Source organism: Syzygium oleosum, unplaced genomic scaffold (genome assembly GCF_021117445.2).
Source record: "Syzygium oleosum isolate NSW1041296 unplaced genomic scaffold, Sole_v2.1 Sole_v2.01, whole genome shotgun sequence".
NCBI classification, from domain to species: domain Eukaryota; kingdom Viridiplantae; phylum Streptophyta; class Magnoliopsida; order Myrtales; family Myrtaceae; genus Syzygium; species Syzygium oleosum.
Window position 1 is genome coordinate 36,422,021 of NW_026607485.1, and position 25,542 is coordinate 36,447,562.

The 25,542-nt window shown below is 43.3% G+C and overlaps 5 protein-coding genes and 1 pseudogene across 5 annotated transcripts; 2 read left to right on the forward strand and 4 right to left on the reverse strand.

Moving 5' to 3' along the window:
- Positions 1-1,197: 1,197 nt before the first annotated feature.
- LOC115681528 (rapid alkalinization factor) lies at positions 1,198-1,690 on the forward strand. The gene has a single exon (XM_030605494.2). The coding sequence runs from the start codon at positions 1,198-1,200 to the stop codon at positions 1,558-1,560; it is 363 nt and encodes a 120-aa protein (XP_030461354.2). The 3' UTR covers positions 1,561-1,690.
- A 781-nt stretch (positions 1,691-2,471) lies between these two features.
- On the reverse strand, positions 2,472-8,218 carry LOC115681539 (dol-P-Man:Man(5)GlcNAc(2)-PP-Dol alpha-1,3-mannosyltransferase). Its single transcript, XM_030605505.2, has 13 exons — positions 7,975-8,218; positions 7,861-7,895; positions 7,571-7,708; positions 7,328-7,396; positions 6,669-6,826; positions 6,513-6,579; positions 6,360-6,413; positions 6,027-6,115; positions 5,331-5,447; positions 4,859-4,992; positions 4,698-4,776; positions 3,077-3,133; positions 2,472-2,996 (listed from the first exon to the last, which is right to left on the reverse strand). The coding sequence occupies exons 1-13, from the start codon at positions 8,132-8,134 to the stop codon at positions 2,825-2,827; spliced, it is 1,329 nt and encodes a 442-aa protein (XP_030461365.2). The 5' UTR covers positions 8,135-8,218; the 3' UTR covers positions 2,472-2,824.
- Positions 8,219-10,133: 1,915 nt separating this feature from the next.
- On the forward strand, positions 10,134-11,238 carry LOC115681555 (translocator protein homolog). The gene has a single exon (XM_030605530.2). It carries the CDS (start codon positions 10,355-10,357, stop codon positions 10,967-10,969), a length of 615 nt encoding a protein of 204 aa, XP_030461390.1. The 5' UTR covers positions 10,134-10,354; the 3' UTR covers positions 10,970-11,238.
- Positions 11,239-11,560: 322 nt separating this feature from the next.
- LOC115681547 (alkylated DNA repair protein ALKBH8 homolog) lies at positions 11,561-14,108 on the reverse strand. Its single transcript, XM_030605517.2, has 4 exons — positions 13,751-14,108; positions 13,593-13,624; positions 12,512-12,724; positions 11,561-12,180 (listed from the first exon to the last, which is right to left on the reverse strand). Exons 1-4 carry the CDS (start codon positions 14,007-14,009, stop codon positions 11,863-11,865), a joined length of 822 nt encoding a protein of 273 aa, XP_030461377.1. The 5' UTR covers positions 14,010-14,108; the 3' UTR covers positions 11,561-11,862.
- A 1,847-nt stretch (positions 14,109-15,955) lies between these two features.
- On the reverse strand, positions 15,956-20,662 carry LOC115679069 (translocase of chloroplast 159, chloroplastic). Its single transcript, XM_030602620.2, has 2 exons — positions 17,132-20,662; positions 15,956-16,905 (listed from the first exon to the last, which is right to left on the reverse strand). The coding sequence occupies exons 1-2, from the start codon at positions 20,485-20,487 to the stop codon at positions 16,134-16,136; spliced, it is 4,128 nt and encodes a 1,375-aa protein (XP_030458480.2). The 5' UTR covers positions 20,488-20,662; the 3' UTR covers positions 15,956-16,133.
- Positions 20,663-24,943: 4,281 nt separating this feature from the next.
- On the reverse strand, positions 24,944-25,542 carry LOC130137599 (uncharacterized; annotated as a pseudogene).

Sequence of the window (25,542 nt, forward strand, 5' to 3'; positions counted from 1 at the left end):
CGATCCTCGACGACGCGCGCGCGAGGGTGGCCCCAAAAGGAAAGCGCAGATAATGACAGTTCGAGCCGAGGCCTCGAGCGAAGAGGACGGACGCGCTTACCTACCCCCTGTTAGGTCAATGGACTTTGTATCTTCTTGATCAGTCATAGGACTGAAATCTTTTTATTAGATGAAGTGTCCATTCCTTGAAACTATGACGCAGCCGATCAACAACAGTCTTCTGGGTAATCTTCTGTCATCATTCACTGCCTAGACATTCCTCTCCAAGAGGGGGGTGCCGCCGTCCACGTCGTTTTCGCGAGAAGACGGCCATTGAAGAGCCTTTTGAACATTGGGAGCACATTCAAACAAATGCCAAATTTCTTGAGGAGCTTTTAATTCAATCGCGTACAAACAATTATCTTTGAACATATAGTAAACTCAAGATGGCAATTTTTTTGCTCGAAAACATTCGTATGTAAACGAGGTGCTCGGGGCTCTTTGAACACGCGAGAATCTCCGCTGTCTGATAATCCTCTCCCTGCACAAGTCTAGTAATTATCGGGCACACAAGGGTCCATGCTCATAGGAGTGATGTAATTCGATTCTAGGTCTTAATTCAGGAGCAGAGCATGCTTACCTGAGAAATCCATCTGGTTTATTTGAATAGTTAATAGAATTAATTCCGTTTAAATCTGCTTTTTTTTTAAAATTTTACTTAGTAATAACTAATGACTTTCAAATGAATTTGATAGGTAGTCTTTTAAAATAATCTAGGGTTACTATCGCAATTAGCCAACTACCTGGAGGGGAATGAGCACAGCAACCCATTGCCATGATCCTCACAAAAATCTGAATTCTCCAGGCAAAATCAAACTCATAGCCATCGGTTCCTGAGCCGAAAGTATGAAAACGACCTTGGTATTAGATTAATCCTAAGGTGGGTAATAATTTTTTTATTGCTTTTGTAACAATTTAATATTTTTTGTTGTCATTGTGCTGACTTTTGCTAAATTCCATATAGATCTTCCAAATTGTTTTACTAGCACTCACTATTTGACCAAAAAAAAAAAACTAGCACTCACTATATTTATGGAAAAAGCCCTTCAAACCAAACGTTCATCTCGCTTCGTTTGCACCTTCACTCTTCTTATAAAGAAACGCAATGCCATGTACGTCAACAACGGCAGAAGGCTCTAAAACATCAGTACCTGAGAAATGGCCGATGCCTCCACTTCAATCCTCTTTTTCTACCTATCGATCGCAATCCTCCTCATCTCCTCGATCGCGGCCGATGTGGGCAGGGACCACGAGCTGAGCTGGATGCTGCCGGCCCCGACAAGGGCCCCGGGGTGCCGGGGCCCGATCGCCGAGTGCCTGGCTGAGGACGAGTTCGAGATGGATTCCGAGATCAACAGGCGGATCCTGGCGACCGCGAAGACGCACATCAGCTACGGGGCGCTGCAGCCGGGCACCGTGCCGTGCTCCCTGAGGGGAGCATCTTACTACAACTGCAGGCCCGGCGCCGAGGCGAATCCATACAACCGTCCCTGCAGCGTTATTACTCAGTGTCGTAGCTGAGAAAAGTGAAGTGACTGTATATGTAATCCTATGTGCTTCTTGCCGTTCCCTTGTGCTTGTGGTATGGACATGTTCATGACTAAGATGACATGGTACAATCATGTAAAGAAGCTGAAACTTTGATTTGTTCCTCCTCCTCCTCCTCCATCTTCTTGTCTCTGCTTTCTGCCTCCTGCATATGAACTCTTTCTAGTTATGTTCCATCGAGTTTATCCTGGTAAAGGGAAGCTAAAGTATCTCAAAATCATTAGAAACGGCAATCTTGAGCTACTAAAGTATCTCTGACGACATGCATTTGGTTGGAAGTTCCAGGTGACAGTTTATAATTGCATCCAACAGGTGAAAAGAATCATCTACATATTCATATTCTCGTCTTTTGCCATACAAAACTGCGTTTGGAGTTCGTCAAGTGTCATAACTTTTTACTAGCCCTAAGGGCTAAGGCCTCTAACCACGACGATATACCGAAACACAATGAAGCTTTTCCAGGATGATAAGCTTGAATATAGAGCTAATACTATGACGATTTTTCCGCAAATCAAAGGACGCAGGAACTTTTTTCTTTCTCCTGATCCACTTCGAACAAGGCCAGGTTGAATAATTCCGAGATAAGCATCATTTTCGAGCTTATGGTTCACCCTACCAAAAAGATCAAAGCTGGAAGCTTCTGCTCTTGTTAACAACTGAACATCCAAATATGAGAAATCCGGTAGGTTTGCCTATTTGGTTAAGACACTGAACTGCGACTTTGGAAAAAGCAAAAGAAACAAAAAGCGCCGTAATGCGCGCAATATAAGGGCAAGGATCGGAAGCGCACCTATGGCAAATCCCTCAAGGCAGCCTTAGTGACCTCTCTTTGGACAATTACCAGGTGGCAAAATGTCCCAATGGGTTTCCCTGGTTGCTTCAAGAGATCTAAACACCAATGTCAACTGAAAAAATCAACAAGAGAAACTACAGGATTGATAGCTCGCAGTGTTGCTTAGAGTAACATAGCATGTAATGAGGCTGCTAATCCCAACAAGCAGGATGAGGCATCAAGTGATTTCTGAATAAGGGTTCCCTGTGTTAAATCGCCTATCTTTCAAGTCTTAATGACAGTAATGCAACGTACACACGTTCAAAGGAAAATCTGCAAGATAATGTCAAAACTGTTGTTGTTACTCGTGTTTCCTATTCATGCTGTTCGTACAGATGAATGTCAACAAAAGAAGCTTGAAGCTGTAACGATCGAGAGGATCAGCGAAACGGGCATCGGAGTTTTTCATTCTTCTTTCTTTCCACTTGATGATTCGGCCTTAACATAAGGATATTCCGGTGGAGCACACCAAAGGCCCCACAATATAATTAAGTGGAGACAGAGAAGCAGCACAGATGAAATGATGTTTGATGGATACATGTTCCAGCATACCTCCACTCCTACAAACAATATTATCCTGCAACAGAAACTCGTTTGTTCTTCAAAACAGTTGTATGTATAGAAGTTACTGACTTAAACATTAAAACACTAAGTTACCGTAAAAGGGTTGGAAAAGGAGTTCTCCAAAGTAGATAAGGTAAGCTGTAAAAGTACCTGCACCGAGAGATACAGATTAGAAACTAATGCAACAGCCATAGACATTCAACCAAAAAGATCATCTACAAATGGAACAGAAGACGTGCGTGGAGTATTCTCCAGATCGTCAATTATTCAACACAAAACAGCAGATCAATTACTTTAACACAAAACAAGTGGAGTGTACTAACTCCAGCAATGGCAATAGGAGCAACAGTAATAATGGCGATGGTAAGACAGACAATGAAAGAATTCAAAGAACATGATGCGAATGCATTAGGAGCAAAGAAAAGGCAGAACAAGATGTGACATTCTATCCATGAGTGCCTGCTTGTATGGGTTTGCATGCTCGATTGGGTGTTCATGTCTCTTGTGTTTGTGATATAAAGAAGCGCTTAAGCACGAAAGAAATGCGTAATATCACTCATAAACACAGTATCAATTGATGTCTCCTGTAGATACACATAAACCAACTAACAGTTGAGCATCTATCTGGCAGCTGGCCCTTACCAAAAGAAGAAAAGAAGATGAAAAGATCACATTGATTAAGAAGCCATGGTCTAATACATTCCCTTTATTATTTAACATAACACCAATTTAACAAACAAGTACGTACCATTAGGGCTGAGCAAAATAACCCAGTGGCCTAAAAACCCGGGCCGGGCCACAGGGCCGAAATTTTTTTTATTTCGAACTGTTCTTTCGGGCTTTAGGTACTTATGGCCCGGACCAGCCTGAGGTATATTTAATACATAAAAAAACATATATTTCAAAACCCTAATGCACGAAACGCTCTCTCTCCTTCCCCAGGTTCTCCACCGTCGAGCCACCACTGCACGCACAGCGAGTCCAGCAGCCCTACACAACTCAACTCGCTGTACTTCTCCCCCCGCGCCCCCCCCCCCCCCCCCTCTCTCTCTCTCTCTCTCTCGTCACATTGTCCTTTCTCTTGTTCACGCCACTACGAGCTGAGGCAGTAGGATTCGGGATGGCCACCACACTTCATTCATGGCTTCACTCTCACATCACAGGTTGCTGTGACTTCTTTTAGAACTTTTTCCGCCACTTTTTTTTTTTCAAAATCTTGTGAATATATTTTCTGCCTCCTCTGCCTAGAGGCTCATGCTCAAGCGAGCTACTTCATGAATCTCACAGTCTTGTTTTATTTGATGACTTGTGTACTGCAAGTGCTTGTCTTTTCAAGTTCTTTATTTTCCCAGTTGAAGATGTATTGTTAACAACTATTCACATGAAAAAGAAAAATCAACATTCGCAATCTGGGCTTTGGCCTGGACCTGCCCAAAATGATCCAATCCTATTCTGTCCAGGCCAAATCACATAGCTTCAGTTCGGGCCAGGCCCTTGGACCAAAAGTATAAGGCCTGAGATGTTCGGGCTTGGTCAATTTTTGGGTAAAAGCCCGCTTGACTCGGCTCGTTCTCAGCCCTACGTACCATGCAAAATATACATGGCATACCAGACCCGATTGCAACTCACAAGCAACAGTTGTAAAAGTATGTCAGATAGACAGTATTTGGAGATACAAGTTGAGTAGCTATCAAGCATCCACAAACAGACTTACCATGAGTAGAACTGATAATGCAATGAACGTGCACATACAATGCCAATGAAATTCCCAGCAAACATAGTCGTCACAATATCTGAATCATGCAATTGAGAAATATTAGTAGTATTCAACAATAAAAGATGCTAATTGAGGGGGAAAAGTCACATTTGGCTTACGCTCTTGGCTGATAACTTTGGACGATGAGCCGATACTTTGAGAATTTTGTCGTGAGAAGGAACTTAAGAGAGAGAACTTCAGCTTCAAGAAGAGAAACTTTGAATGCAAGAAGTTAAGAAGCCCTCCTTCATGCCTGTAGATTAAACACAATTTCGTAAAAGCCGTGTCAATCAGCAGAAAAGAAAGAAAGCATAAATCATGCAGACAAGATAAGCAAGAAACAACATAAGTCAACCAACCTACTATCAATTAAAGACATTATCTCCATTAGATGCCAGATGTAAAATGAGAATGCAACAAGTACTGCTCCAATAAGTAGTGCACGAAAAGTAACTTGTGCACATATGCAAACAGAAATTGCATGAAGAGACTGAAATGATCAAGACTTGGAAAGCTATCTTTAGCAAACCAACAACATTTGCACTCAAATTCATAGCCTACAATAGCAACTTGAGTGATATTAACACTTACTTGCACCATCTATAATGCGCAAATGAGAACAGCAACGCCAGGTGAACAACCAGCAAGGAGACTGCAAATCCTTTCGATACAAAAACTGGCTCAGGAACAAACTTGAAGTTAACAGACCTGAAGGTAAATAAAGTCAATCTTCAACTTGTATTCAGCAATCATTCTTATATGAGTTAAATCCAAGCGACTTATAAAAAAGGATGGTGCCACAATTGCTTTGCTTGTATTAATGTAGCGCTATCTCAATGTCTTCTGCATTTCAAACGTGCATTGAAAATTAGGTTTCAAAAGATTCTTTCATCCTAGCTTTTGCCAAGTTGAGTTACAATGTGCAACATATCTCAAGATGATTATTATGTCCAAGATGCATTAAGCAGAATAAAGTAAACTTGCCATAGCATAAGAAGTCCCGAAAATGTCTACCAAATTCAGCATAAAATGTCTTTGATAGGTGCCATATATTTCATAGTAAAAAAGATTGTATCCTACAAACAACAGTAAACTACTTTTTTGTAGCTTAATGGAAGGCTGCATGCACTATTATACCAGATGTTTTCACTTGCAACGTGATCTGTTCATTAAACTCCTATGCATGAACCTGAAAATACAACTTATGAGAGAAAAATGAACAAGCTTTTCCACCCAGTGACCATAGTAATATCTACTTTGACATTTAAAGATCGCAGAGAAGTATACCAAAAGTGGATGAATATGCGACCAAGATTGAAGGCCCCAGATATATATGCAACCGGATAGGATAAGAGAAATGGAAGCCCCAACAATATCTGGAGAATTGTGCATTAGTGAACCAGTAAGCATAATGATCATATCGGACGCCCAGCAACATTAGTCACAGATGGAGCTCCACTCACCTATGCACGCCAAAAATCAAATGATTGATACATCACATTCCCAAGAAAAAGGCCCTTTTGTGCCATGTGGACTCAATTTTCATTCGAACGAATCTAAAGAAGGATATCTAAATGGATATAGAGAAGAAGGAACATCAAGGGCCATAAGGTCAACTACCTGCACAAGCGCTGCACAGGCTAAAGCTGACACAACCCCAAAAATATCCATGGCCTGCAGAAGATGCATGTCAGGGATTATAAACCATGCTCAAATTTGCAATAAGTACATTAGGCACAAATTCAAGACTTGCAAGGAATAAAAACCATGTACCTTCAGCATTAGAAGAAGCAATGGCGGAGCATAAAGGAGGATATTCATTTTTATAGAAACGGCAGTACTGCAGAGATCAAAGGAGTAACAATTATTTGAAGAAAAACACTAATAATAGGAAGCACAAGGAAAAGGAGTTTTAAGTGAAAACACTACCTGAAGATAATCAACCCAACATGCCACTTTTGGCTAAGTAGGGCAACCATAGAAGTATGGAGAAGCATTGTAGCAAAACAGTCATTAAAGAGACGGAGAACAAAGATGGAGTGCACCCTCTTTGACAGACAAAGCAAGCTCAGAGCCCACCATGGGAGCTGCTATAGTTTTTAAACAGTGGAGATCAATGACATTGCTGAAACTTAATCGGAAGGGAGGGAAAGGAATGGTAAAAAAGCTTATTGCGTTGTGAGCAGATTCAATCAAATAAGCATCTGTCTTTTGAAATTCAAAAAGAAAGGATCCAATAAAAAGTCTCTACATTTATCGCCACAGTATCTGAACAGTATAAGTACTATACATATCAGATTGAACAAGGTAATGAAGTGCATCGAATAGAGTAAGCAGGGAGAAAGATACTCTCTTTACTATACATGAGGAAAATACAACTAGAATATGATTGTACAAAGTTGTTAGTTATCAAGTAATATGGTACAGAGCAACCTAATGATGCACCATGCAAAGTGCCAGCACCATAATTGGCATCTCAAACAAGGATGAGCAGTGAAGGAGATATCGGAACAAAGCCAGGTCACATTGACAAACACGCACATAATGAAATAAGCACCCTTTTTACGTGCAAAAATTAAACCACTTACCACATCTGTCTTCACATATATGAAGAACACGATCCCCAGATTAATGATGTACAAAATGCCAAACAAAATCTGCGGCAGTCGAAGAATCAAGAACACCATCAATAATGTAGAAAGCGAAAAGACTCCCACAAAACACAAAAACAAAGCAGCAATTACAGCAAAACGCCAATATGCACGCCACTGCTCATAATCGTCCCGGATCATGCTCGCGTCCAAACCCAACTTCGAATGCGCAAAACATACCTGAGCTGGATAGACCTCGCCGCCGGTGAGAAACTGAATAGCAGAGTAGACATAGAGGAACCCGGCTGGATAGACCAGGGGACCCGTGTCACCTTTCAAGTTACCGTAATCCCTTTCTCCCCCAAGAAACCCACTCACCTGCAACACGCGAAATCAACCGGAACTGCGAAATCAAAAGCAACGGCGGCGCAAAAGCACGAACCTTTTCAAGAAAAAACAACGACCCAGGAGCTTGATTCGGACAAAAAGGGACACCTTGACGGCATCGAACTCGGGAACGAGCAACGCACCTGAGACATGTAAGCGTCCCAATCGATCTTGGTGTCTGAAAGCAAAGCCGAACAGCGACGACAGTCAGGAACAGGACCAATTAGAGAGAGACAGAGAGACAGAGGGGGTATTACAGGGGACATAGGCGATGACGAGAGAAACCAGGACAGCGTCTGCGAGGAGCAACGCCGAGGCGAAGGCGGCTTTGCGATTCCTGAGGAGCTTCATGGGAGAAGAGGAATCATGCTCGGATTGGCGCGATTCGAGCTCGGTCGTCGCGGAAGGAGCAGCCATGGCTTCCCTAGCTGCTCGTCGAATTCTCTCTCTCTCTCTCTCTCCCTCTGTCTCAGTTTCTTCGTTCGCTGCTGTTCTTGCTGACCGATCATCAGCGATGGCTGAAGCGGGAGCACGGGAAGAACCGGTGCGCCTCCGCAGCTGTGGACCGCCGGATCTAAAATGGAACCGCATGATCCGGCCGTTGATGTTTTTGGCTCAAGAGATGGGGAATCAGGCACGACAAGACCGTTCTAACTTGCTATTCCGGGCGGCCGGCGTGCGACGGGATTCCTCGTGCCATTCTTTGAGATTGGCATGATCGCTTTAGGTTTTTATTCAAAACAAGGTTTACTTCGAGTCATTAACTTGAGAAATATAAGAGCACTTCAGACATTTACTTGAAACAAGACGCACTTCAAGCTCTTATTTGAGAAAATATGAACATTTTCAAGCTTCTATTTAGATTTTTCCCTTTTTAATTTAAAATATTTATATTTCGAGCAAACACTTTAGCCTAACATTTGTGGAAAATCTTTTCCAACAAGTTATTTTCCGGGAAAATGACGATATTTTATGATGTTTTGCTTAAACATGGAAATAAACTGGAAAATATTTTTGCATCATTTTGGTTAGAAAATCTAATTTAATTTTCCTAAATAGACAAACTCTATTCGAACGCTAGTAACTTACGCATGAGCAACTGGAAAAATTGAGTCTAGGCACCAAGGCCTCCCCGGTTTGGCCTCGATGGACCTTAACCCGGGCACAGGCATCAATCCCGAGTCCAGTCTCAAGACCTGGGGCACAAGCTTTGAGGTCTTGAGCGTGGGTGTCAAGGACTCGACCACGAGCACCAGAGTCCCAAGGCCGACCTCAATGGACAGGGGCGCAAGCATTGGGGTCCTGAACCTAGTCTCGATGGACCCAGGCGCAAGCACCGAGGTCATGCACTCGGCCTCGATACACTTGGTCCCCATCATGGGGACACGGATATAGACGTTAGGGACTCGAGCCTAGCCTCAATGAACCCGAGCCCGGTCTCGATAGACATGGGCGCAGCCTCGATGGAAATGAGCCTAGGCATCCGGGACCTAGGCACTAGTGGCAAGGTCAAGAGCCCCGCCTTGATGGATTCGGTCCCAAGCACAGGGGCTTGGGCATGGGCTCTATGGACCTGACCCTGGCCTCAATGGACCCATACTCAGGCACCAAGGACTTGGCCGTGAGCATTGGAGTCTCAGGCCCCGCCTTTGTAGACTCAAGCTGAGGTGTCAGGGAGTCAAGCAACAATACTGGAGTCTTAGGTCCAACTACCGCAGTTGGTGTCTCAAGCCCAACCTTTGTGGACCCAAGCCCGAGCAATGGGATTCTGAACTCGAGCTTGGCCTCAATAGACCCCAGTGGGCCCGACCCCGGCTCTAGACCTAGGTTTGTTGCCAAGGGCCTAGGAAAAAGCTTTGGAATTCTTATGCCCAAACGCAGATTTTCAGGTCCAAGAGTCGATATCATCATATTTTTGAAAAATAATTTTCGATCCTTAATTTAAACATATATTTACCATTGACTAGGATAACATTTTCCGCTGACTCATTTTCCTAAGAAATCCAAATGCCGAAAGATGAGGAAGGTGTTTTCCGCGAAACAAACGGAACCTAATGATCTTATATCCGAAGGCGCAAGCACCCTGTCCATCATTTTATATAGGGAAAACGACACAATCGGTTCATAAACTTTAGCTCAATGTGCAACGTGATCCATGAACTTTTAATTGGTTCAGTGTGGTCCCTTGACTTATAATATATAGTCAATTTAGTTCTTATATTATATTAAAATATTCAATTTCGCGCATTGGACTAAAATTCAAGAACTATTCGGGATAATTATCCGATTTTATAAGTCAACTGCCTAGCATTTTACTCATTAAACAAATGCCAATCTCAGTCCCCAACTATACCGTCGCGTAGCCTCACCACCTCCCCTCCTTCGGCGCCAAGTGTACGTCGCTTTGTCCCACCCTTCCGCCGCCTCCCACCACCCACGCGTCCTCCCCTCCTTCGGCAGCCTCGCCACCCAAGCCTCCATCCCCACCACGTTCCAGAGATCACCACCATTACCCGTTCGACAGATAAAAACGGTGCCCCTCTCGATTCCCAAAGCCCATCATCTCAACTCCCTCCCCTTCCATCCATATTCGACGTTGTTTCTTCTCTTGGCCTCTTTGCCTTAACCCCGTCTCCGATGGCTTCTTCCCAGGACCTCAAACAACGCACCAAACCGCACGACTCCTCCCCGGCCGACGCCGACGCCGGCGCCGCCGCCGCCGCCACGACTACCAAGGTCAAGCTGAGGCGCCCCGACAGGCGCACCATGGCGAAGCGTGGCCTCCGCTCCCTCGCCCTCGCCGTCTCCCTCCCGCTCTCCCTCACCCTCATCGATATCTACTTCTTCGGCTCTCTCGCCGCCGCCTCCGCAGCCGCCGCCGCCGCTGCCGCCGAGCCGGAGAGGCCGTTCGTCCCACCCCTCTGGATCCTGCACACGCTGTGTGCCGTCTCCAGCCTCCTGATGGGCCTCTCGGCGTGGCTCGTGTGGGCCGAGGGCGGCTTCCACCGCAGGCCCGTGGCGCTGCCGCTGTACCTGGCCCAGCTCGGGCTCGCCCTGGCATGGGGCCCGGTGGTGTTCGGGCTCGGGGCGGGCCGGGTGGGGCTGGCGGTGGCGGCGGGGATGGTCGCGGCGATGGTGGGGTGCTACAAGACGTTCGGGGAGGTGAACCCGATCGCGGGGGATCTGGTGAAGATATGCTTCGCGTGGGCGGGCCTCTTGTCCGTCGTGAATCTCAAGCTCGTATCCATGTGACTGAAAGCGATGATAGGGCCGCCATGTTACGTAGTAGCATCGGGCTTAGAATTTGTGTTCTAGGGACTCTTTTGTTTCGTGCGCTGGTATAGAACGTGAGTTGTCTTTTGTGGGTGAATCTTGTTGAGAGTGCCTTGATGTACATATGTTTCGAGGCTTCATGTCTCGTCCCCTTGAGGAGACGATATGCGTCTGTTGGCATCGCTACTTTGGGTTTGTTGTATCATCCTCGGCCATTTGGCCACTTTGAAACAATACCCTTTTCTAAATTCTGTGGTCGCGGTCTGATCATTGTATCCATAGGTACTTGGATACAGTGAAATGTGAACTATCACGCCTTAAATTTCACGAAGTGGGAAGAAAACTGATGATCTCGTGGGATAGACACTTTCATTTCAGAACCAACAGATTCTACAATTCCTCTCAAATTCTATATCTAGGAACGTCATTCTTGCGCTGCATTAGCATTCGCTCATTGCATCTCGCGAAGCTATTATCGCGAACGCCCGGCGATATTCAATCTGCAAAGTATTGGGAATTTGAAGCCAACCGAAAAGTGAAGAGTGCAAGAGTAACACAGGAAGCAAGACGTAGAAAGTTCCCCAGCAAATGCATGGCGTACTGGACTAAAAGTGAAGATGGTCGCCTAAAATGTTCATTTCCCAAAGAGAGACAGAAACTGCCGTGCCACTTTCTTTCTGATTTACAGCTTCGAAAGCCCTAGACTCACTCAGAAAAGCCAGGAGGCAAACAGGTACCCGAAAATGACAAAGTTGCTCTCTTGAACTAAATTGACCATTGCAGAGGATTGTTTGTGTCAATCAATCTCGGTATCTATCAACAAAAACCTTCCACGAAGACGAAACTTCTTCCTGAGATGAGCTAATACGCTGCTACTCGGCGATGGAAAGCTTTCTCAGTGTAATAGAAATTCTTCTCCTCTGATCTAGCTCCTGCCCTTGCCATACCTGAAATCCCGGTTTGCGATTTATCTCGTGTTTCCAGAGGTAGCGAGCTTCTCCCGACATGATAACTAAGGAACCGGGAGCCAGATAGACCGGTACTTTAGACATTGGCTGCTCGTTTTCCCCTTCGCTGCCGGTGTCGCACGTATCTCCGGCCCGGGTGAAGTGCATGATGCATGGAGACTCGAGGGATACGATGGCAATTCCATCGCCAAAGCGCATTAGATCAACATGTGCACAAATACCCTGCGAGCACAAATCACCTAGTAAAGGAACCATTGTAGAAAATGGCTTAGACATAGACAAAAAGCATTTTAAAGTTAAACAAGTACATAACAAAAGAGTCAAGGCATACAATCCCTTCCAACACAAGATATCAAACAATTTATCAGAATGACCAAGAAGATGCGTGGTTGAGGAGGCAATTAACAGCGATCGGAAACTTTATTCTTGAAAAGTTTAAATATCGATGCACTCGGACAAAGCAAAAGCATTGCTGCTCAAGTATTGTTTCAAGATAAAATCTTTTTAATACTGCAATGAGATGAATCGTATGAAGTACTAAACAATATCTTACCTCGCCCGGTCGGTATAAGTTCACGATAAGTTGATCAAAGAGAGGCTCTCTTCCCAGTAATTCCAATGGCAGGATAGGAAAGAGAGAAGAATCCTCATATGCATCTGCATTCGACGACTCGAACTCTGGATCAAAGTCCCCTAGCAACACCGCCTCGCGAATAGAATTAGAAAGCTCAGTTGCCCATGCTGGAAGACTCCCAAACCTCATGGCCTGCAGAGACAAAACACAGGATGATACCAATTCGGTACATGGCTAATCACGGCCGGAAGCTATTTTGCTCTGCCATGGTGCCATTGGAATGCGAACGCCCTGCACGTAGTTTTCAGTAACTTGAGCTATTCAATCTGCATTCCCGTCATATAATTATGGAGCCGACAAGAAAGTGCACGCAACAGAAAGGAACGCCACTAAGAAATTGTTCCCAGCTACGAAAGGCCCGTCAATCTCTCAAAAATCAATGCACCCAAATCTAAAAGACAGTAAGAGTTATCCATCTCCCAGCAAGCCGCAAAGAGTAAATCATCTCAAGCACACTCGTATCATCTCCCCAATAAACTCAGAAATCTAGATGTGCATACACATTCGCGCACGACACTCGCTCGTGACATTTGCAGCGATCGCAAATGTACAGACCAACATAACCGCGTTCATCGATCTAAAATCACAACATTAGCAGCCTAGCTAACACGCGAGCACGTGGCTCGTTACCAGTGTTCAAACACATATTCGACCTACTATTGCTACACATCAAGTCACAGAGGTTAAATCAAATGGAGCCTTCTGCTCTCGTGCGACGCGGGGACAAGCCTGATCTAAACAGGGATTTCAGGAGAAATCCCATAACAGACGGTCCACCTACATCGCCGATTCAAGCTAAGCGAAAACCGAAGCCGGCAACATTCACATCGCCGCCGGTCGGGGAAGAAGCCGGTCACCGGCACGACTGAGGAAGCACAAAATTTAGCAGCGACGCCACACATGGCTGCACCTATCAACCGAGCGGCATAATTTCATCACTCCTTGAGGCACGCACAACCACAAGTGCTTATTGATCGCCGGCGGGGGGGCGATGCATTACCTGGTTATGCGAAGCTTCCATGAACCATCCCTCTACAAGAAGAAGGCACAGCACAGAACACACGAATCAGCGAAAACGCCGCTCCTGGTCCTTGTTCCACTACCCTCCGGCGATCGAACCAAAAAAACGAACCTCGCGATTACGAGAACGAGACGCACCTTCCTCGACCGCAGAGAGCAGAGAGTGCTGCTGTTCCTGGGAGAGGAAGCCGCCGCACAGCCACAGCCCGTCGATCTCCCCGACCGGCGCCCAGGTAGGGCCCCGGCGCGGCGTCGGCCGAGGAGACGGACGCGACGGAGGCTCCTCCCGCTCGCGACCGCCGCGAGCCTCGGGCCCGCCGAGCTGACCGCCTTCTTCGTCGGACGATTCGCCGAACGCTCGCTTGAGAAGCGCCGCCGCGTCGTCGCCGCCGTCCATTTCCGTCGCCGCCGCGTGGAGATCGGTTTCGCCGCCGCTTCGCTGTTACCCGAGCACAGATGAAACGGTTGGCTTTCCTGACCCGATTTGTGCTGTTCGTTTGTTAACAAGGGATCATGGAGGGGGAGTTCTAGTTAGGTAAATAACTAAATTTCAGCCGCTGAATTTTGATTTCGATCACATTAATGCATCAATGTGAGTCGGATCTTGGTCAAGGCAAAAACAAATAAAGTTTGGTTTTTTTGAAATCAAATTCGCGATGGAAAAATCGATAAAATTTAGTAATCGATAATAAAAGTTACCCAGCTGATAATGGACGTGACCCTGAGTCGTTATGGGTATCATTTTTTCCGTTTTTGGATGATACCGAAATTTCAAATAACAGCTAAACTTAAAAGGATGACTCGTTTCGCTCGGGACAAAGCCCTTTCTAAACTTAAAGAACGATATGCGGCACTTTCCTCGAGTATTGTTTCGTTATAGCTGTTTAACTCTTCGTCTATTTTTATTATTTATGTGATTACACACGATTTCTCAATAGGAAGAATGCCATTGTTTTCAAGAGATAAGTGCACTAGAAATCATAAAACTTATCACGAAAATGTAACTGAAAGCTAAAACTTTCAAAAAGTGCAATTAAGTCATAAAACTTGCCATCAAAGTGCAATCGAGTTCTAAAACTTTCAAAAAATGCAATCAACGAAAGGATTTTATATTTAATTGCACTTTTTAAAAAGTTTTAGGACTTAATTGCACCTTCATAACAAGTTTTAAGACTACACCTCGTAAACTTCGAATAAAAAGGAGATATTACACTACACCCCGTAAAACTTTGGATTACTACGCATTTGCCCCCCTGAAGCTTCAAACACTACAATGCCTCGTGAACTCTCGATGAATTTTGTTAAATTTTTCCCCTTTTTTTATGAAAATAAATGGAGAACAAACACCTATATCTAGAAGGAGGGGGGGGGGGGGGGGGGAGGGGGGAGTTTGAAATTTGGAAAGTTTCAGGGGTCAATATGTACTACGCAGACTTTCACTACTCTTCTTTACATCAACGGCGGTCATTTTAGCCAAAAAAAAAAAAAAAACGGCGGTCATTGTGTTCTTATTTGATCTTCAAAATCGTCCCATCTACTTTTTTTTTTTTCTCTTCGACAAACCGTCCGTATACTTTAACGGTATTCTCACGAGTCGCATCTTTTCCTTATGCGGCACGATGCGCCTTAGCAATGCAGAAGATTTTGGAAAAATTCCAACAGAGCATCTTCGAAATCCTCACTAAAGCTCATGACCACACAGCACGATGTGGGGGCGTGCACCCCCACGCGATCGTGCACAGCATTGAGCTGCGATGCAGCCCAGAGTTGGTGATACTGGCTTCGTCGAGGCGACTAACAACGTGATCTATTGGGAAAATTCATCACCGGAACAAACGAAAGGCGACCGGAGACCCTTTTTTGTCTTGAAAAAAAGAGAGTAGCTGGACAACGTTGATTTTAAGTAAGATTCCACAGATCACCAGTAGCAATATCCCTTCCCAAAACAATTGCCGCTGGGCAAGAAGAATGGCTTTGGCAGTCACAGTTAAGACAATGAACCATTCCACAGAGCAAATATACAGCAAGCCTGGAGCATATGCCATCCAAACACAATTAAAGAAACCATAGGCACCATCGACCACGAGAATTTCGTGTTAGATGTCACTCATGCGTTCTTTGTACAGACTTTGTGCAAGTGTTCGTATGGCAACTTCGACCCTACCGAAATCTATTGCGGCATAGACACTATTGGGCATGTAATGTTAGCAACGGGACAATCTGAGGCCAGCCACTAACCAAGAAGCCAGTTCCTTGACATGCACAAGATGACAATACCCCGCTATTCGATCACCCAGATGTTTTCACAAGGATATGAAATTCACTGCATCTAATTAGAAAATCTTTCGAGAGAAGACGACAATATTATTCGATTTTCCTCAATAATCCATCTCATACTTGATATAATCTATCAAGTAATATAAAATGAACAGAGCAGGGAGAGTTCCAAGTAAAAAAAGAACATAAGACCCAACAAATGAGCTGCAAAATTAAGGTCCAGGGATGGCATTTCAAAAGTGGGCTAGTAAATTGAGTACGTCTCACTAACCCCGGGGCGGAGGCTCTTATAGATGGCTGTCACGATGGGAAGGATACCCACGAGTGCAATCTGAAGCTGCTCGGAGCTGCTGGTACGAACCGTGATTTGTCCACTTAGCTTGTTGTTTAATCCAGCACGTACCGCAATCTTAGAACTTCGTCCAACAGAAAACTGAGACTGCAAATTAGCACCTAACGCAAGATCCCCTCTCCACTTCACAAGGGACAAGCTCATAGAAGACTGATCCTGGCCCACAGGGAAGTCCGCCTCCCTGAGCCGCACTTCGAGATTGGCTCCATATGCCGCATCGCTGTTGGATCTAACAGTTCCAGCGCTACCCACCAGCATCACACGCTTTCCAAGGGAAATTTGGTCCTCAACTTTAAAACCAGTGGCTATGTTCTCGCCTAAAAACGTAACAGAAAAGCCAGCAGCAGTCTTGTTCTTTTTAAAGTTCTTGAATTTAGTGTCCCCACGGACAATGTAGGCAAGTTGTTTGCCAATATTTTGGATGTCGAAACCTGCCATGGTTGATCCATTGTCGCCGTGCTTCGCAGCAAGTGAAGAATCCAAGTGGATGTTGAATTCTTTCTTGTCTTTGGTGATCTGCAGCGCAACTGCTCCAGGGAATCGACTGGCGATGGCTAGACTCTGCTCGAGGTTTACCCCATCATAACCACAATCATGATCCCAACCATGTGTGTCCAGAACGGGCCTTGCTATGAACTGTGAAGTTGGCTCCAGAAAGCGGTACCTGCAAAGAGAGACTATTTTAGGGCCAAAAATTTAAAGCGTTAACATTGTAAGACATTATTTGAGGCAAAAAGTTTTGTATGTTTAGGCTTAACAGACATTCAACATAAAAATGAAAATGTAAACACTATACTTATGCACGCAATACTTCCGCAGCCAAAAATATCATTTCTTCTCTTCCTGCAATCTTTTCTATCCATGCCAACATGCCCTCAAGAAGATCATACCTGTAAGCAGGATTGTCACTGTCGAAGGACGGTGGAAGAGCCATATCATGCAAAGGAACAGGCACGGCAGCTGGACTTCCATCCTCCGGATCAGCATCCTCTCCCATATAATCGTACTCATCAGGAGAAACCTTTCCTTTCTTCTTAATCTCTCTCATTCTTTTCAGCTCCTCTCTCCACTGTTTCTTCTGCAGAAGTTTCACCCTGTAATCATACTCCTCAAAATATGCTTTTCTCTGTTCCTTACTAAGCTTAGCAATTTGAGATTTCCTGAGTGGCTTAAACGGAGGAAGCTGGTCATACTCATCCTCTTCATCTTCTTCGTCAGAATCAGATGAATAAGCCATATCAACATCAGAATCACCATTCTCCAGACCCTGATCAGAGGAGAGTTTGGGGTGTGTGCGAGACTGCAACAACCAGGATAACAGGTATGGAAGTGGAGGCGAGCGGACACGGAAACCAAACAGCTTGCGGTGATCGAATGGGTCTTGAGGTTTTGAGAGAGAATTTGCTTCTGCTAATATCTTCATGGAGAAGCACAACAATAGCAATTGAGGTCTCCAGGTTTGGCCATTTGGGAGCACCTTCTCACCATCTCGATTCTTCCGACACGATGGGTGATTCTCCACAAGGGAAACTGGGTTCATCAGACTTGGATTCATAAGCCGTAAATCACCTACAGCCTGTCCGATAGATTGCTGAACAACGTGGGAACGCTGAGCAACAAACACCTCATAACTAAGTGGAGAACCAGATGGTCCATCTGGTGGAGCAGAAGCACCATGGGTAAGAGTGACAACAGCACTTCGCCAGATTGATGGGCCAAGGGCACTGGTGATCGATTTTAGCAATGGTAAATCATTGAGGTCTCTCGTTTGGGTGTCAAGTCGATCCACATAAAGTACGATATCTGGCGGGCATTTCTTGGTGAACTTCTTTATAGAAGAGAAGATTCTACGGTTTTCATTTTGTTCCATAACAGATGATTTTAAACCAGGAGTGTCAAAGACCCTGATCTTAACTCCATGAACTGTTCCAGTTATCTCTTTCACTGCTGTTGTGGCGGGTTCAAACGCGTGGATCATTGCCTTATCCTCACCAAGAAGAGAGTTAATGGTTGCACTTTTGCCCACTCCAGCTTTTCCGAGAACCAATATGTTCAAAGAGAAGTCCAAATCATCTTTCTTTTCCAGTTCAAGCTCAGAGGCCGTCTTTTTCGCTGAGTCGAGGCTAAATGATTGACCAGCTTGCCTCCCAGCAACAAGCGCCAACCTGTACAGAACTTGAGCTGCCAGTGAATCTTCCGGAGAATAACCTACCCTTTGAACAAGCCTTAGGAATTTGACCCTCAACTGCTGAATCTTCTCTAGTTTCTTCCTTTCTTCTTCAGTCAAATTGTTGTCGGACTCCACAGGAGTCAGATCAGAAGTAAAAAGACTAGAACGGTTTGGTCGGGAGACAGGTTTCACCGACCTAAGAGAGGACCCCAACCCAGCAGGACGCTCGACAGAGAACAGCCTCGAACCATCTTGGGAGGTTATAGTGATGTTTCCTCCATCTGAATCAGCACCTGTTGCAGCTTTTAGCAGAGCAGCCAAAGCAGCCGAATCAAACAACTCCTTACCATCACCGTCCTCATCGGTGTCGACTTCTTCATCAGAGTCGGTGACAATCTGACCATCGATTCTCTGTGGATGATCATGAGAACTTTCAGCACCAGATCGAGAACCAGCACCTCTTTCCAGTTCCTCCAAGAACTGTTTGGCAGCTTGGGAGCTTTCAAAAAGCATACTTCCTTTTTCTCCATCAGTATCTGAACCTTCCATGTCCGTTTCTTCATCCACCTGAAGTTTATCGTCATCTCCAGCTTCCACAGACACATCTTGGTCATATGACAGAGATTGCACTGGAACCCCTCTTTCCACTCCAAGCCCCTTAACTTCGGCGATAATTTCATTATTCTCCAGAGGTTTCGCCTTGTCATCTAGTTTAGGCTCTGCACGTCCAGTCACAGAGTCCAACGACAGAGACTGGACTTCATTTCTCTCGGCGGGAACATGACTATATGTATTTTCAACTCCATAATCGGCAGCTTTTGTTACAGGTTCATCATGTTTGGGTCCAGATTCTGCTTCTGGCTCCATTTGCATTTCCTTTTTTACCTCCTGATCAGGATGTTCAGTCGCTTGATCAGCAATTGCTACACCCGTCTCTGGCATGTTAGCTCTTCCAGCACCGGGAACATCATCTTTCTTCATTTCGGGAACCTGTTCCAAGGCTTCATTGATGCTGTTCCGTAGTCCATTATCGCTTTCATCCAATCTAACTGCCATGATTTCAGCAGAATCTTCAGCATTTGGGCTTACTTGATCAAAACCATTTTCCAGGGTCACAGGTTGGCTAGAGAGTTCCGCTGCTTTGATTTCAGAATCCCTCCCATCAACCACTTCCCCAACAACAGCAGCCCCCGAGGCCGTCAAATCAACTTTTACGGCATCCACAACCACGTCTCCACTATTATTAAACTTCACGCCATCAGCTTCGATTTGCTCATCATCTTTCTGTCCAACGGTCTCGGAGTCCATTATATCGGCACTAGCCACTGAACTATATATGAATTCAGCTGCTTTGCTCGACTCCTCGGACTTATCGCCACTGGAGGTATCCAAAGCCTGCTCCACAACAGCTCCCTCACTTTGCAATTTAGCCACTTCCGCAGCCCCAGCCTGAACGCTCTCCTCGACCACATCTCCACTCTCAATCGCTTTATCTTCTTTTACACCCATCTCTTTCACACCTACCTCACGATTAACATCACCATCAATTGGCTCCAGCAGCAATTCACCCAATTTTCTTGACCTCTTGTGCGCGAACGCCCCTCTCTCCCCATAACCAAAATCTCCACTTTCCACGCCATTCCCAGAATCACCACTCGCGGAAACACCCCGAAAACCACCCTCGACCGACCCCAATCCCAATTCCTCGCCGCCTTCACTCGCACCAGCCAAAACCTTCACTTTCGGTTCGCCGAAACCGCCATCCTCATCCTCGCCATCCCCATCGTCATCGCCATCGTCGTCATCGTTGGACACCTTAGCGACCGGCCTGAAGCTCCCCGGCGCCGCCTCGAACTCCTCCTCCCCGCTCACGAACCCCGCGTCCTCGGACTCACCGTCGCTGCCGAGCTCGCGATTCCCATCCCCACCGACGCCGCCGCCGCCGACGACCTTCACGGGACCGGCGACGACGGCGGGAGCATAATCGGAATCACGAGACGAAGAGGAGGAAGAAGAGGAGGAGGAAGAACCTGAGGAGAGGGAGTTCGTCTCGGGAGCGACCGGCTTGGACTCCATGGATGGGAACAATCGGTGGTATCGCCCCCGGGGGAAGTAGAGAAACGGGAGAGAGAGGATAGAGTAGAGAGAGAGAGAGAGAGAGAGAGAGAAATGGGGGATTTAGGGTTTATGAGTTCGGGATTGAATTGTCTTCTTATATGGAGGGAAGGGTTTGTGGTGGAAGAGAGGGAAAGGGAGGAAAAGGGGATAAGGTGAGCGAGCCGGAGGAACGAGCAGAGTCTCTCTCTCTCTCTTCGCTTTCTCTCTCTCTCTCTCTAGCTGGGACTCTGCTTCGTTGCGTTGTTCATAGAGAGAGAGAGAGAGACGGAGGAGGAGGAGAAGGTGGTGGTGGAGGAGGTGGAGGCGGTGCGGCTTTGGCGTTTACGGAGACGTACAGCCAAAAAGGCTGTGTTATTATATGAATATTTTCTCTCTCTCCCTTTTCTATCTTTTTTTTGTCTTTTCCCATTTTACTTTTGCTTTTGATTTGGTAAAATTGCTCTCCCTTTTTTTCTTTTTCTCCCCCTCTTGGGGCTCTAATAGGCTCCGTCGGTTTTCGCGTGAAACGGAGGATTCGAAAAATTGCTTTCCTAAAAGTAATCGCTCGTGCGTTAGGGGTGTGCAGAAGATTCGAAAACCGCTCGGAACCGGGGCCAGATTGGCCCGCAATCGACGGTTCCCTTGGGGATTAGTCCGGTTTCCGATTCCAATTTACTAGAACTGGGTATGGTTCTCAATTCCATGTATATATATATATATTTAAAAAGAATTCCATGGTATAGTTATACTGTGGAATCTCCTTATTTGATTTCACAAGAAATAACATGACGAAGAAAACTCTTATATAGATGAAGGGATGAAATGTTTCTTTGGAGAATGGCTTCTGGTTTACTTTTCTTGAGAATAACTTTGTCTCGGTGTGTCCGCATAGAATCATTACTTTTCTGATTAATTGCATGACGAAACCAAAGAAGTACCCACATAGAAACGAGGTTCACCATGATATTAATTGATGAATGCAATTTTATAGGGATTGGAGATCGGTTCGGTTCGGTTCGATCATTGAGTCGATCCATAGAACCAACGAGCGGTTCCCGATTCCAGAGTGGGAACCGCCCACCCAGACCATGCTCACCTTTGATGTGCATCGAATAGATGTAAATTAGTTAGGTATTCGAGGGGCCGAGACATCTTATTATTAAATTAGAGATATTAAAGAATCCATATATAATTGATATGATAATTAAAAGGTGATTCTTATAATCTTTCGCACTTTTCAAATTTCATTTTTTTCTGAAAAAACCTGATCAAATTTTCGTATTGTGTCTTTCTTTACTTTTTTTGCATTACTTTCCACACACTTAACATGCTCTTCCCGCTAGTCAGAACAAAAAGCGTAATTTTTGTTAAGATTTTCTACGTAATTTTTGGTGCGGAGAATAAAATAAAAAGTGCAAAGGTGCTTGAAAATTATGACATTATTTTTTCTGTATACGCGATAATTTCTAGACCATGGAAATACAATTGGACTACCCAAAAAATAAAGAAATAAAAGAAAGAATATCTAGCGCATGATATCTCTGGAAAAGCAGGTTACTTAGGCAACCTAAATTCTCCAAAGATCCAACGGCTGAAACTCGATCTCTTGTCAATGGTCACTGCTAGGGTTTCTCTTGGATTTTTGTCGACATTTGAGAGGACAATTTGGGTGTGCCCAACGCTTGATTCGTTCGGGGAGATGATAACGTTGGCGATTAGGTTTGTTGTCAGTTTTGTTCGCTTCTGTGTACTTTGTTCTGGTCCACTCCTTCAGTTTCCTCATCTCATTTGGATGGCCAAGATTTTATTATTTTTCATTGCTTTTTTTTGCATTTTGTTGATTTGACTGAATTTGGATAAAAATTGACCGACCCAAAAAAAAAGAGCTTGGATGAAATTCCATCTATTTAGGGTTTGCAGTTCTTGATTATATTTGGGTCCCATCTATTTTGATTTAATCATAAGAAATCGGCTACTTAATTTATTTTTCTTTTTATCGGGTTAAATTCTATTTCGGGTTGATAATCGATGAAAATTGAGCTATTTGCTTTTCTTTTTCGAGTGCTTGCCGTTGAAATTATAGTCACGTGTCACTTCTCATGGACCGATTGAAGTTTGATATTTGAGCAGGAGATATCATTAACCGTAGGACTAAGGTTAAGATTCCAAGGGTCGGGCGATCAATAGGGATGAATCGATCGGAATATTGTATGTCAAGAAGCGTGGGGTCACGAATTCAAGATGGTGCCTACATAAGGTGCTTTCCTTTTCTTGATTGTTTATTGTTTTTATCTACTTAAGTAAACTAGATTTACTTTTGGAACCCCAAGGAAACATGCGTCCGTGAAGCGCGTGAATGCAAGAAATTGATATTTGAAAAATTCAAAAGTAAAAAATATTTAAATGCATAAAGTTCTATTAAATTAGACATCAGAGAAGAGATGAGACCCAATTAATAGAAACACTTATGGTTTTCTAGATGAATATTGTAATTTAAGGAGGTCTAAGTCTAAGACTACTATTAGGCAGAAAAGATGGCATATGTTATGCCTCCTCAACACTTACAAAAAAGTGATTTTCTAAGTGAACATGCATCACAGACCCAAAAAAAAAAAAGTGAGCATGCATCTGAAGTCAATTGTAATTTGCCCTGGACATTGAAGTGGGCCAAATTTTGCATGGAGCTTTGATCGCAGGACATCACATGAATGATTATGGATGTCAAATCAATCATAATCCAAAGTCTCGTCAATAAATTCGAATTCAACACCGAAGACACATTAATATATAGTCTCGAAATATATTTTTGAGTTTTCCCTCCGTCTTCTTTTTTTATGTATGTAATATATCACCAATCCTCCCCCCGTAACTAGTAACATGATCAGAGCTCCAAGAAAATTTGGCTGAAGCCTATATTAGGGGGCATATTGCAATAGATTTCAAATAGTACGGGGTGAATTGGAAAAAAATTGATATGCTAGGGGCAATTTGTCATACCCTAAACTTAGGGGGATATATGTAATTTGCCCCCAAAGTTAAGCCTACGAGCATTGTCCTCATCTATATTTTTGACACATTAAATTAAATGATTTTTTTATGCACGAAATCGAATTTATTTTGATAAGTTAAGTTATTATTTACGTCAACAATAGTTTCTATATTAGGAACATATGTTTTTGGATTGTTCTTCCTGTATTTAATTTTTATTAAGTGATTTTCTTTATCTGTAATTTGCTTTTATTTTTATTTTTTTAAAGAGATTGCTGAATTAACAATTTTTTTCTCGTTGTTGTCTTTATCCTTTTATGGATATCCTTTTATTTGGTTCAATTTCATATAAAAATTGTAACTTTATTTTTTGTTGTTTCTAGGAGACTACCCATCGATAAAATAGTCCAAATTTAAATGAAAACCTTTTATTAATAAGAGTTAAGAATAAATATTTTTCTTTTTTTTGGCGGTTTAAACCCTCGAATCAATAAAGTGCACTAACGAGATAATATAGTAATGCAAACATTATCAATGATGAACCAATATGATAATTATTTTAATGTGGCCAGATGTTATATATTACTCTTGACATTATAGTTAATGTAGGCAAGTCATAGTATATAATTCTGTTTTCACTATAAATATTTTGTTATTATAATATAACTAGTATTAATTATAATGAATTATTTAAATGTTTTATATAATTTTATAATTCTATTAGATGAAAAATTATTTATAAGATACCAATATCAATGATGTAAACTTTGACAATATTATGTGTAATAATGATAATATAATGTAAATTACTATTACTTAATTTATTATAATAAGCATATTATAAACACGTTAAAGAAAAAGATACTTACAAAACTTTACGATCTAATTCAAAAGTTTCTCCATTGGTTTCAAAAACCAATCATTTAACTTACATTTGTCGCTTGGCTGGCTGAAAAATCCAAGATGGCATTGTTTTGGCAATGAATAATCTCTCGCCCAAGAAATCAATCCCTTATAACACAAACCAAAACCACGAATTAAAATATGAATTTGCCTCAAATTTAAAATCTCGAGTTAAAATAAAATCCAAGCACTAATTTTGTTTATCAATTTGAAATCAGTGTTCTTTCAAGAAATCACAATATAGTCTCAATGCATATCACAGATACTTTACACTTTCATAGTTGTATAGATGACCGTATGAATAGCTTTATTACATAACTATCTCTATAACTCGTATTGCTCATCTGATAGTAAATTTGTAAAAAAAAAAAAAAATCCACAAAAGCAATAGACCTTTTAATAATTCTTATTTTGGCGTTTTCTTAAGTTTGACTAGTTTTTTTTCCATCCAAAGTTAAAATTTTATGTAAGTTTAAGCTACTATGAACATTTTTATGTATACGTATCGATTTTATGTGCCCTATAGGCATTTGGGTATTTAATATCAAATAAAAATTGAAACGCCATCATGGACAAAACAGATTTGTAATAAGAATATTGTTAGTTTGGGATTTTTTCGTGGATTAGTGTTGGTGACTATTGGCGTCCTTATTCTTTTCCTTTTCTCGTCATTTTTCTTATCACCATTGGGTCTCTTCCTATCTTTATTGGGCCTCCTTGGAAGCTTTCTAAATGGTGGAGGTAACAAAGGCTCTTCATAGGTCACTGGCCACATATTCTTTCCATTCTAGGTAGGTAATGCAAATTGGTTGCAATGCTCATACGCAGCTTTCTTAAAACAATCAGTTGCATAATCATTTAAGTTGTACTTTATGTAGTTGATGCACGGTATAAAACGGTTACATGGTATTCCTAAAATATTACAAGTACATGTTCTCTTATTTAGTTCAACCATAAATGTCATCATTTACTTCAACTTCGAATCTGGAAGCCGGACATGGCCTTGGAATGCAAAACCTCGACTTCGTTTTTTTCCTCCCCAATCTTCAATATGATTCTTGGACAAATCGTTCTTGAGCTGACTATTAATTGGCTTTTCTCATACATTCTCACTATAAGTAATTTTCTTATGCCCTCTAACAT